General features: G+C 37.6%; 1 protein-coding gene across 1 annotated transcript in view; it reads left to right on the forward strand.

Annotated features, from left to right (window-relative positions):
* LOC135472729 (follistatin-related protein 5-like) overlaps positions 1-13,932 on the forward strand; it is a 47,474-nt gene that overhangs the window by 10,061 nt on the left and 23,481 nt on the right. Inside the window, exon 3 of the mRNA XM_064752382.1 lies at positions 3,324-3,969. Coding sequence (XP_064608452.1) covers positions 3,324-3,969 — 646 coding nt within the window. The remainder of the gene's footprint in view (positions 1-3,323; positions 3,970-13,932) is intronic.

Genomic DNA, 13,932 nt, shown 5'->3' on the forward strand with positions numbered 1-13,932 from the left:
TTGGCCTCACATACACGCGCATGTGTTATGGAGGATTTGTTTAACAAAAAGTCTGTTTGACAGAAAAAACAGAACATCAGTGCCGAAAATAAATGATATAATTATCACAAACTTTATTGTCCCTTGCAACAGCTTTTGTTCAGTTTTACAGAAAATCTGTGTACAAGAATGTTTTTCCCCCCGCATTGAGATCCAATAATCTATGCTGTTTTAATATTCTCTTGATCTGGTCACCAACCGGCGCCAGTCCTGAAACGCTGCTGTGTTTTTTGTGTTTGCGAAGCCCTTAGTGGCCCACTCAGATTTCGGGAGAGTGATTTTGACTTCCGACTATCCATTCTATAGATTCTAGCCATGGATTGGCTAGAAAATATTGGTTCCTTAAAAGAGTTGAACGTTTGGAGCTAGCTTTAGCTGCTCCAGGTCATTGCTGGGTTACTTCTGCAGGCTAGAATATCTGACTCTTAAGCTACCTGGGTTATCGATCCCTTCCCCACCATCAGAGATTGGCTATAGGTATTCCATCCATCCATGTACATCATAGGCCTGCCAGACTGAGATCAATATAACAGATTAAACAATAAATCTGGGATACAAAGGCAGCCCAAACACAATCCCCATGTAGACTGTGGCATTGGTATTGATATGCATGAAGCTGGAGATTTGTCATCTTCATGAAGAGACAATAAAACTAGTCTATGCTTTCTCACACTGTTATCAGACTTAATATTACAACATTGCCTGCACATTCCTAAAGAATCTCATGTTCCCGTATCCATGGTAACTGTAACAACATGTTGTGTTGGGAGTTGAGGATCCTTAATGGGTGTGCGACAATTTGATCTGTATTTGTAGCGTGCTAGCTAATGGTTTGGCAGAACTGAAATTGAAGTACCTGTTTATGTGTTGGCTTATGGTAAAGGGAGCCTGCATGAGAATTTTAGAACTAGCAGTGTCCAGTTGTGCTGTCGTGTTATTAAGTCTCCTAGGAAGATTTAGATTTCATCCTGATTGGAGGAGCCGTCTAAACTGTTCTGTAATTGGTCCCTTGTTTAGAGCCAGTAAATGACCTTTGATTGCCAGTTGAAAGTAATTCATGTGACAAGTGAGATCTCTGCCATTCTTTCTGTAATATTGTCTTGTGTCCTGACCAAAGTTAAGAACACAAGTCAATGGTGTGGTTTTGTTGCTGCCCTGATTATGGCTCTTGTAGCCAACTGAAGCCTTGATGACATGAAACAAAGCTGTGATTGGATAGGTGCTCTGAATTCAGATTACTACCTCAAGTGGCAGCCTGTACATGGCTGAAGTCTCTACATGCACACTGGAGTGAACATGTACTGTTGTCAATAATTATTCTTCAATACATACATGTACACACTGCAGGTCTCTCATGCATGTATATATACAAGTTTAGGTGCATGCTTGGTATTAAATCTGAAAACTTTCGGCCAAAAAGTTTCAAATGCGCTGTTTCAAACACAGCTTTAAGTGAGGAGATTTGGGCTGGTGGTTTTCCACATCGGGCACTCATTTTTCCCCCAACCATTAATCTGACCACAGGCCATGGTCATGTTCTACATCCAGTGACAAAAACTTATACATGACATCCTAGTTTTAAATGTTTCCGTTCCACATTTTGCCCGGGAAAACAGTTCATGTGTGAGAATCTGCTTTTGGTAACTTTGTTTTTCTATGCTAATTTATTTAGGATTTTTGCATGCTTTTATTGAATTTAACCATAACTTTAAAAAAAATGCTTGTAATATCGAGCAATCACTCATACATTGATGTTGTACATAATGTTATTTTTATGCAGGTTAGGTAGTACTTTGTGATGGCTTTTTTGTATCGCCTGTCATGGGTCTAGTGTATGCTGAGTTTTGTTTTTTTCTCCTCTCCAGGGTAAAGCACCATCATATATCATAACAAGATAACCTGTATTAACAGTATTGATGTTAGGTAATTGCTCTTTTGCTTCATGTATCAATATTTCACAAGCGTGATGCACACAACACTTGCAGTGTATTGAACTATGCGTCATTCTTTATCAGTCAGCTCGCATCAATAATTCAGCGCCTAACAAACATGTATACATCAACACATCATCACACAAATATGTGTGCTTGGTGTGTCCGTGAGACACTATTTTCTCCAAACATGACTGCAGTTCTACCGAAGTGGAGTATTAAAGGCATAATCATTTATCCATTCCTTCAGACTTGCCCTGATAAGTTCAGGCCCCCCCCCCCCCCCCCCCACTCTGACGTTGTAGTCACATATTTCAGGTTACAAGTGAGGTACAAACAGCACAAATCCAATCAAATTTTTGCTATTACTTCAGAATAGCCCAAATAAAACTTTGCATTTCACAAAATATCAGCCTCATCTGTACGTTTGTTAACGTTGAAAAGGGGTTATGATGTTCCTAAAATTTATGAAGCATTTAACCTTTAGAATAATTTCAACACCAGAAATAGTACAGGTGGGAAAGGCAATAATATGTGATGTTCTTGGTGGAAAAAAAAATACAAAAAAATCTGGTTAGCTAGTATGGATTTTTTGCCAAAACTCTCTGGTATAGCGTCTTTAACTTCATTTGTTTCTGTCTTTGAATATACAGGGCCTTTTTGGTCGTTCACGTCAGTGTTCATGCATTCATGTCTACTTTCAATCCATAGTGATTTATAGCCAAGTATATGTACATACTGCATGTGGAAAAAGAAACCACTTCACAGGGTTAAAGTGACAGCAGGTTTGTGTTCTTCTGAAGTGGGCTTCAGAGTCTAAAATAGTCAAATCACTGTTTTAAAATGAAATATTATAAACAACTCTATTCCACCTAATGTTTGGTATGTACAAATCCACTTTCAGAATCACATGGTTTTAAAATGATGATGCCAGCTTTTAGGTTCTTTTGATAAGAAAGTAATCAAACCAAAAATGTTGGCCTTGTAAGGTGGATGAATCAATCAACATCTGGCAAAAGGGCTGTTGAAACGTGTTGAACTTTAGGTGAAATAGTCATTGGAATTCGTATGTGATGTAGGTACACGTACTGTTGCTCAAGCGGTGTACATGTTGTTGTAGTTCTACATTGGGATCTGCTCTTATTTGGTGTGTACAAATACATCTATCACCAGTAGTATGCTAGTTGATATAATCTTTTTAACTCTGCACATGAAGATTTACAGATAGCTTCAATAATTCTCTCAGATCTTTCAAAGTAAGTTAATTTTGAAGGAGGAATTTTTTATTGAGAGTTAAGGAAAAACAAACTTCTGTAAAATATACTTATCTGTGATTTATTGTGTTTTTTTCAGAAATACAGACATCATGTGAAGTCACGAGACCATCTAGAGGATGATTGGTACAAACCTGATCATTCCAAGTCTCCTTATAAAAAAGAACCCTGGAAACCTTCTCAGTGGATGTCGTGGGATCCTGTCAAAGAGGACTCGGACAAATATCACAAATCCCATGACTATAAGGGCAAGTTTGATGTACCTGATGTTAAAGATGCTGAAGCCAAGGAAGATTGGAAATCCGAGCTAGATCCAATAGATAAGGCTCCAAGCTACCACACCAAGGGTTTGGAGGAAAACTTTGATAAAGGTGAAGAGTATACGAGTCCAGACAAGGTTGCATCCCCTGACAGTAAAGAAAATCATAAAGATCCATTTTATGAAGAACACTTTAAAAAACCCTCTTCCCTAGTGAAAAAACCTCCTCCTCCACCCACTGTAGAGGAGACTAAAAAAGACTCAAAGACATATCACTGGGATACGGAAAAACCCTCACAAAGCGATTTTACCAGTGAAGACAAAAAGAAAATCTTTGATAAATCTGAGATGAAAGACGATGGGAAGAAGTTTGACTCTTGGCCAATTGGTGATGATACGGACAAACTTCCACAACCCACTACAGCAGCAACCAAACTACACCCTCTTAAACTAAGCAAACCTTTAGGTAAGTGTTTGGTCATGTCCATGTAACCTTCACATGAATGCAGGTACACTTTGCAGGAAAAACAAAACACAAACTCTTACAGTTGTTTAACATAAAGCTCAGACTGGGTAAGCGTCCCAACAACAGTATGCAGGGTTAAGGGTGAATAGCAAAGCTTTCCAGCTATTCTGCCTGGTGTAAAGCTCGCAGGTAAGTGTCCAACTATGCAAAGGAAAAAAGATCTAAAGCTAGCAAAATAGAAAAAAACAGCTGCAGCTTTATTGAATGTTCATAGCAATAATACTTTGGTTACTTCATTGATAACTTATGGAACACCGTCATATTAGTCAAAAATTCTTGAGCATGTCTTCAAACATCTGTCAAATAAATGAGAAAATTGATGGAAGCATTTGGTCCATACATTAATGTAAATAAATTTTGAATCACTTTGTGACATTGTAACATTACACGAATGAATGAGATTACATTACACACACTGGATTGTCCCTATTATACATATATGGTTTTTTACTAAAACCTTAAATCTACATTGTCACACTAATACAAGAAATAATGATAAGATGGATCAGTTGATTACATGTAGAGGAATTGTTGATAGAAATGAAGAAGGTACATTTTTGTTGTTACCAGTTTCATAATATACTGGTAACACCATATATTTCATAGTATGATGTTAAAATTCACACCTGAATTTTTGCACATGAGGTAAATGGAGCAGTGATTAAGATTTCTTAATTTGTCTAGGAGCTAGTGCATGCAGACATTTTTCAGTGCATCTTGATGATTCAATCAGGAGCACTGTGTACATATAAATTTTTTCGCTAAATTCGTCCACTTTATTTGATTGTGGTTTAATGCCATGCTCATGAATTTTTTCACAGGTGTGTACATGTATATCTACCTATAACAGGATAGTACCCTGATTCTGATAGGATTGACCTTAAACTACATGGACGTAGATCACTTTGAACTCAGGAATTGATCTGTTCCCTTGTTCACCTCGCCTCCACCTCTCCGCATTCAAATGCCTTCCATGTTAAGGGCCAGTCTGGTCCCCTGAATGAAAAGGCTGTTTTCCAACTCTGAGAGATTTGATTTCAACCAAACACATCGTTAGACCGTAACTTGCTGCTTGAATCTCAGCGTTAAAGCTAGTTCCACTTTTGTCAGGTGTCGTTATGTCAACTATCCCAGGAAATCAAACCTTGTGCTGAGCTACCATTCCATCATGTCTGCTGGCCATGGTCATTTATGAATGTGCCTTTCCCAAGTGCGTACAATATTTGGGCAAACTTCAACCTGGGGACCATGCTAGAGGAGTTATGTTTGTTGGGTACTGACTGGATGAATTGATGCATGGTTGTGCAACGGTCAGGGTGTGAAATACATGCACTTGCTGGAATGGTTCTGGGAAGTCATTTTTAGTAGATGGATTGCACGTATAAACATGGAAATTCTCTAATGATGAATGCTGAAAATAGTTCTGTTTTTGGGAGCGTGCAAATGTCACAATGAATCTGTTTTTAATGAATGGATTATAAACATACAATGCTGAATGCACTTGTTAAAATAGTTCTGTTTTTGGGAGTGTGCAAATGTCATAATGAATCTGTTTTTAATGAATGGATTATAAACATACAATGCTGAATGCACTTGTTAAAATAGTTCTGTTTTTGGGAGTGTGCAAATGTCATGGTGAATTTGTTTTTAGTTGACTGGTAGATGTAGTATAAACCTTCAATGCTGAATACATGCACTTGCATATACGGATGAAATGTACTGCACATTGCAGTCTCGAGCAGGAATCAGATTTAAAAGTGAAAGCCTCTTTATCTAATTGCTCACAGTTGTAATGATATTTTCCAAATCTGCTTTTCCTGAAGTTTTGCTCACTTTGTAATTTAGATAACTACAGAGAATCTTATACCCAGAAAAATGCTCCTTGATTTATGGCGATGTGTATTGTCCTTTGATGTCTGCATGCCTGCAGGCATGGCTGAGATGGCTCAGACTGTAATAAACAGAATTTTCAGGCTACCAGATGGTTTGAGACCTGGCAGTGAACAATGACAACCATCAAGAAAATCATCAAGTTCTTCACACACTACTCTCCTTCAGACAGTTTCATAAGCTGCAAACTAAAATTTCACTCAAGCTCCATATGTTGCCTGAGTCTGAGAGGCCTGTTGATCTTTGGAAGGTTTGATTTGAAGGTAGGGCACTATTCTACTAAAAAATATGTCAGGAACAAAAATGCAACTTTTTGGGAAAAGTTTGAGGTCAGTTTGTCCTTAGATTTACACATACCACAGTATGTGTACATGTATGATGAAGTGATGCTTGTATGCTTAATAGAATATGGCTTACATACTAGAAAGATGAAGCAAATCGCATATAGATTTAGAATTGAGTTGCAGATCTGGCAGATTTCTCATTAGAGCTGGATTCCAAGAGCAAATGTGATCAAGCATAGGTATATGTGATGTGTGGTGGGCTGAACACAAAGTATATAAGTATTTAACAAAGTACAAGTATGCACTGGTATAGACTTGTAAATGGAATAGTTCGTGAAAAGTAGTATTTTCACAAAATAACACAAAGTCTAACATAGGCTGATTTATAAGGAGGTATAATATTCTTACACAATGGACTCAACATCTGACAGACATGTAGAAGTGGATTTCACATTCTCACACACATCTGTGTGCAATGGACTCAACATCTGACAAGACATGTAGAAGTGGATTTCACATTCTCACACACATCTGTGTGCAATGGACTCAACATCTGACAAGACATGTAGAAGTGGATTTCACATTCTCACACACATCTGTGTGCAATGGACTCAACATCTGACACACATGTAGAAGTGGATTTCACATTCTCACACACATCTGTGTGCAATGGACTCAACATCTGACAAGACATGTAGAAGTGGATTTCACATTCTCACACACATCTGTGTGCAATGGACTCAACATCTGACAAGACATGTAGAAGTGGATTTCACATTCTCACACACATCTGTGTGCAATGGACTCAACATCTGACAAGACATGTAGAAGTGGATTTCACATTCTTACACACATCTGTGTGCAATGGACTCAACATCTGACAAGACATGTAGAAGTAGATTTCACATTCTCACACACATCTGTGTGCAATGGACTCAACATCTGACAAGACATGTAGAAGTGGATTTCACATTCTCACACACATCTGTGTGCAATGGACTCAACATCTGACAAGACATGTAGAAGTAGATTTCACATTCTCACACATCTGTGTGCAATGGACTCAACATCTGACAAGACATGTAGAAGTGGATTTCACATTCTCACACACATCTGTGTGCAATGGACTCAACATCTGACAAGACATGTAGAAGTGGATTTCACATTCTCACACACATCTGTGTGCAATGGACTCAACATCTGACAAGACATGTAGAAGTGGATTTCACATTCTTACACAGAACTGTGTGCAATGGCCTCAACATCTGACAGGCATAGAAGCGGTTTTCATATTCTCACAGTCAGAACTGATGCAGTGGACTTGGCATCTCAAAGATGTACATGTATCAGTACATGTAGCTATAGTGGGTGTAGCAATTGTGTGCACAAAGTACCTGTAGTAATAGTGGGTGTAGTAATTGCACAAAGTACATGTATGCAATGCACTTGACATTCGTCATACCCACTAGTGGATGCAGTGATTTCACAGAGTTAGGCCTTGAAATGGGACAGATCAAGAGGTAGATGGAGTTTTTGTGAATATTAAACAGAATGAATATCTGATGGACATGTTTGTAAACCACTGTGCATATAGTACTCCTGTGAGGTATGCTAGCGCAGACAGTTACCCAGGAGCCACCCATTGATGCGGTTGCTGTGAGTTTAGGCCTAGCTCATGCTGGCTTTCTCTCTGGTTATAATGGGAAAGTCCTCCAGCAACCTGCAGATGGTCATGGGTTTCCCCTGGACTCCTTCCACAGTAGTATAAGTGAAATATTCTAAAGTATGGCATAAAACATCAATGAAATAAATAAGTAAATAAATAGGACTTCCACAGAGTATGCAATAAACCAAACATAGAATCTGCTTAGACATGGCTTCTTTATTACCAGAATTAGTTAAATTGTAAATATGAGGGCCTTCTGTAGATTGGGACTGTTGCCCCGGACATGAAGTGGTAACCTTGAGCAACTGTTGAGTGTGATTGTGTACCGTTACCTGACCTGATTAGCTGTCTACCCAATGATCTTTATTACGCACGCTTGAGGTGCCCTCAGGACATTAGACACACTCCGCCTAGTAATAAGTAGAGAGGTGAAATGTCAGCTGGAGCGTATCTGTTCAACTCTGATCATCCACACAAACCTGACACTTCCTGACAATATTGACCTCAGTCTCATGGTGAAGAAGGTCTGATAAGAAGTGTTGTACCCTTATAATTGGAATAGGGGAGCCAGCGTCTACAGGTGGCTGGGGGTTAATTATCAGGCAAACAGACAAAATACAGTACATATATATACATTTATACTGTATATCACAGATAAGAATACTTTGACACATTGTGTATACATGTACTTGTAACTTAACTGATGTATACATGTATGTCAGTTTAATAGGGTACACACATGTACAAGTGTGCTATGTGTAAAGTACATATATGCTAATCAACCGTACATGTACTTTTGTTGGTTCCACACAAAAGCCTATTTAACCTTTTATTTTATTGAAATCTTTTCATGGTACTTTGAAAAGTGAGCAAGGAATACATCAAATCTTCGATTAAGTTTGATGTAAAAGTATAATAATGAGTGTGCGGAAAAGTATCAGATGAGATGGATAACAGAGGGATTCGTTAAGTTGAGGTCACCCCTCCTGAAAACCTGGATATGTTAGTCGCCTGGCTGAATCCGTGAAACGGTTAGCAGTGTTCGGCAGCAATCAGGGGGAAGAATGATACCTAAATGGCCACCTTTGTTGCTGAGGGCACTCGCTTTGTCAGCCAGTCGCTTTGCACATATCCCCGACATTGCCTCAGGCAGTGCACTTCTGCCATTTGTTGAGAGTCCTTGGAGTAGCATTGAACACAAACATGCAGTGGCTGTGTCTTGCGTGTTGTAACCGGCCATGGTGTAGTCATGGTAGTGGTGTGATTGGTGCAGGCTGAGCCAGCCAGCTAGCTTAACAAGCCTGTGTATGAGTCAGCTAGCCTGAGAGCCTGTCCGCCAGTGTGTCTACTCAGCCACTCCCCAGGGGTAGGTGATTTCCTGGTCACACTGAACATACCTGTTGATAGAGGTTATAGTTTGATCTTCCTTCACAGTCTAAAGATTGCTTTTGTTGCATTATTAATAAACAGGGAAGGGTAGGGTTTACAGCCTTATTTCCACTTATGTGGGTGTTACATTGAAGGCTGTGCAGTGTTTATAGATCTTGGTGTATATATTGACTGAACATATGGTCACCAATAACACGATTAATATTTTTATCACAGCGTACAATTTTCATGGGCAAAAGAATGCTTTCATTCATGTCTAAAGTTGTAAATTTTTTGTTATACATTACAGTATAGTGTCATATCATGAATAATACAACTTAAACCTCAATTACTGTAGGTCATGCACAATGAGTTAATATTCATCAATTTTCTCTCATTCCCTGACAACACTGCAATAGATAATTTTAAAAAGAAAAGTGGCATATTCTGTTCATGCAATTGACATTCCTTGATGTCTAACAGATAGGGTTACAGTAATATCTGTCTAAACTCTGTGTTGTGCATACTCATATTGTGCTCAATAGATATAGGTTGAGTGAGTTCATTTAACACCCCATATAACAACGGTACATGATAACTTTTACCTTGAGGTATTGATATAGATGAGGACCTTTGTTTGAGAAACAATGTCAGTTGTCATATACATACAAGATACAGGTAAACTCACGGACTTTTTATTACCTTTATCACATAAGACAATGTTGTCAGTAATGAGGGCCACTGTGTAACAAACATTGGGAGAAAGGTGTGTGTAACAGGAGTGTGATGTGTCTGATGAGATTCTAATTGTCTCTTGTTGATCTCGATGTTTCATACAAATGCCTATTATTCCCTCTGTCGTCATGAGGTTTACTCTCTAAAACATACGCTTTTTTCTGTGTTTTGTATTTCTGTGTTCTGTTTTTCTGTGTTTGTGTTCTATATTTCTGTGTTCTGTATTTCTTTGCTCTGTACTTCTGTGTTGTTCTGTACTACTGTATTGTTCTGTGTTTCTGTGTTCTGTATTTCTGCTCTTTGACTCAAAGAACTAAAATAAGTGTTAAGATGCATATACATACATGTACAGGGTGAAATTAAAGTCGTATTAAAGATGCATATACATACATGTACAGGGTGAAATTAAAGTCACATTAAAGATGCATATACATACATGTACAGCGTGAAATTAAAGTCACATTAAAGATGCATATACATGTACAGCGTGAAATTAAAGTCACATTAAAGATGCATATATATACATGTACAGGGTGAAATTAAAGTCACATTAAAGATGCATATACATGTACAGCGTGAAATTAAAGTCACATTAAAGATGCATATACATACATGTACAGCGTGAAATTAAAGTCACATTAAAGATGCATATACATACATGTACAGCGTGAAATTAAAGTCACATTAAAGATGCATATACATACATGTACAGGGTGAAATTAAAGTCACATTAAAGATGCATATACATGTACAATGTGAAATTAAAGTCACATTAAAGATGCATATACATGTACAGGGTGAAATTTAAGTCACATTAAAGATGCATATACATACATGTACAGCGTGAAATTAAAGTCACATTAAAGATGCATATACATACATGTACAGGGTGAAATTAAAGTCACATTAAAGATGCATATACATACATGTACAATGTGAAATTAAAGTCACATTAAAGATGCATATACATACATGTACAGGGTGAAATTTAAGTCACATTAAAGATGCATATACATACATGTACAGCGTGAAATTAAAGTCACATTAAAGATGCATATACATACATGTACAGGGTGAAATTAAAGTCACATTAAAGATGCATATACATACATGTACAATGTGAAATTAAAGTCACATTAAAGATGCATATACACGTACAGCGTGAAATTAAAGTCACATTGTGTTTATAATTAATGAAACAAAATTGATGGATCAGGTCAAATGTGATGTATGTTAACATAAGGTCAGACATTAATACGCAGACACTAATCAACATTAATACCTGTAATATCAGCGTCTTCATGGTTGACCAAGTGGTTTTCAGTTCTCTGAAGTACCAAAAGTTATCAGGTACAGATACACTGCTTCGGAGAGCATATGGTGGAACAAAGACAGGATGGTTCACCTGTTCAGGTTACTCTGCATGAAGATGACATGTAAGCATATTGAATATACTTTGTAGATGCCTGAAAAACATACATGTAACCATTGACTTTGTAAAGAGCTTTATAGAGAAATTAACAGATTAGAACAAGGAAAGTTTATATTTTGACTTGTCGAACAGACCCATGCATATACATGCATGTTTATTGCAGACCCATGTATGTTTATTGCAGACTCATGCATGTACATGCATGTTTATTGCACACCCATGCATGTTAATTGCACACCCATGCATGTGCATGTATGTTTATTGCAGACCAATGCATGTGTATGTATGTTTATTGCAGACCCATGCATGTGCATGTTTGTTTATTGCAGACCCATGCATGTGCATGCATGTTTATTGCAGACCCATGCGTGTATGGATGTTTAAACTGCTGAAGTGTTGCTAATAAATTAGTAACAATTCACTGGGTCAGAAGACTGCTCCTGCATGCACATGTTGACTACAGGTTAGGTTTCCAACTCGAAAGTCATTAAATTTACACATAGGTACCTGGCTTTGTTGTCGTTCTCATGAATATTTCAAGATGGAATATTCGTTTGCGAGTGAATTGAGCATAAGTATGTACAGAAGTGAACATTCATCCCAGCCTAGAGACCTGCATACATTGCACGTGGTTTGTTGAATATCTACATATACTGTAGTTTTTCAACCTATTCGCATGCCTGCAAGGTGTTTATTCAAGCATTTTCTGAAGACAATATTAGGTGTAGGCTGATAAAATAATACTTTTTGAGAAGCCCTGAAACTGGTCAAACCAATCAGTGTAGTTAAAAATGTGCATAAATTGCACTGAAAGTTGCTTTTTTAAAAGTGAAAAGGTTGAGGAATTAGGGTACCAGAAAGCTGAAATCATGTCACCTTTGTCGACTATATATGTGCATTTATATTTCTGCTCATTGTAAACAAAGTAGACCTGACTATGATGATATGTTGGAGAAAGCATTGCTCTGTCTCTAGAGAGATAGCCATGTAGACGGTGTTTTGGGTTCATTCAGTCTGGGGAGATGCTGACCTTTAACTGTTGAGTACAGCTGTGAACAGTAGATGCTGAGAACTGGTTTGGCTGTAACAGCTGATTGTGTCTGTACAGGTCTCGCGCCTGAATACATCCATTATTATCCACAGGCCTGATGCCTTCGTGCTCTGGAAACCAGCCATGTACATTGCCTGGATAAGAAAATGTTTACTTTATTTTGCAATGTACATGTAGGTCTGTAAGCACGTTTAGCTTGATTAACTTGGGATTTTATGTTTGAGGATGAGGTACATGCAGTAAGCACGTATACATGCGCATGTCAAACACAATCACAGAAAGCAAGAAATTTGATCTGCGAAAACCCAAATTTTTTGTTTTACAATAATTATTCTAGATTTTAATTTTATTATGGACAATTGAAACATGTACATGTAGGGTGAGAAACTGGTAATATTAAATGTCTGGCCCGGGGATCGATCACGAAGCGATCTTACTGTTATGTCAAAATTTCAATCATTAATCTTAGTATATTCTTTTTTGTAATTTTAGCTGAAATTTGTTTCACAATAATTTACTCAGAATTTATATTGCCAAGCAATATTTGGATCTTGTTACGTAAGAAATAACAATGTTCAAGTGACTTGAAATTTTGACTTAAGTCTAAGATCGCTTCGTGATCCCGAGGCCTGAGGTTTAAACATAATGTAAGGGTTAAGGTATTGAGAGCTGAAGTTTCACTCGTATGGTATTTCAGTGGAGGAGCTGCGCAGGCGCACGTTGATTATACATGTACTGTGCACTACGTACATGAAGATAAACATGTAGATATTCAGGAACTCCGGTCAAAGCTTTCTTTTTTCAGGGAATTGATAGAGCATGGATTTTTATTTCTGTGTCAACGTTTTAATGACTTTATGAATAGAGGTATAATTATGGGATTGTAGCTTGGTGAGTTTGGATCTTGATAGATAAAAGACGAATTAGATCAACAAAGAAAAGAGCCAGATTTTGATACACACATATATTCATTCAACATTGTAAAACCTTCATCATCCTCTCCAGTGGGTGTGAAAAGCCATAAGAAATGAATGTCCTACACATACATACATGTACATGTAGATACATAGGATGTACACGTGTACATGTAGATACACAGTATGTACACTTGTACATGTAGATGCACAGTATGTACACATGTACATGTAGAAACACAGTATGTACATGTAGATGCACAGTATGTACATGTAGATACACAGTATGTACACTTGTACATGTAGATGCACAGTATGTACACATGTACATGTAGAAACACAGTATGTACATGTAGATACACAGTATGTACACTTGTACATGTAGATGCACAGTATGTACACATGTACATGTAGAAACACAGTATGTACATGTAGATGCACAGTATGTACACATGTACATGTAGAAACACAGTATGTACATGTAGATACACAGTATGTACATGTAGATACACACTATGTACACTTGTACATGTAGATGCACAGTATGGACACATGTACATGTA

The sequence above is a fragment of the Liolophura sinensis genome, chromosome 1 (genome assembly GCF_032854445.1).
Source record: "Liolophura sinensis isolate JHLJ2023 chromosome 1, CUHK_Ljap_v2, whole genome shotgun sequence".
Lineage (NCBI taxonomy): Eukaryota > Metazoa > Mollusca > Polyplacophora > Chitonida > Chitonidae > Liolophura > Liolophura sinensis.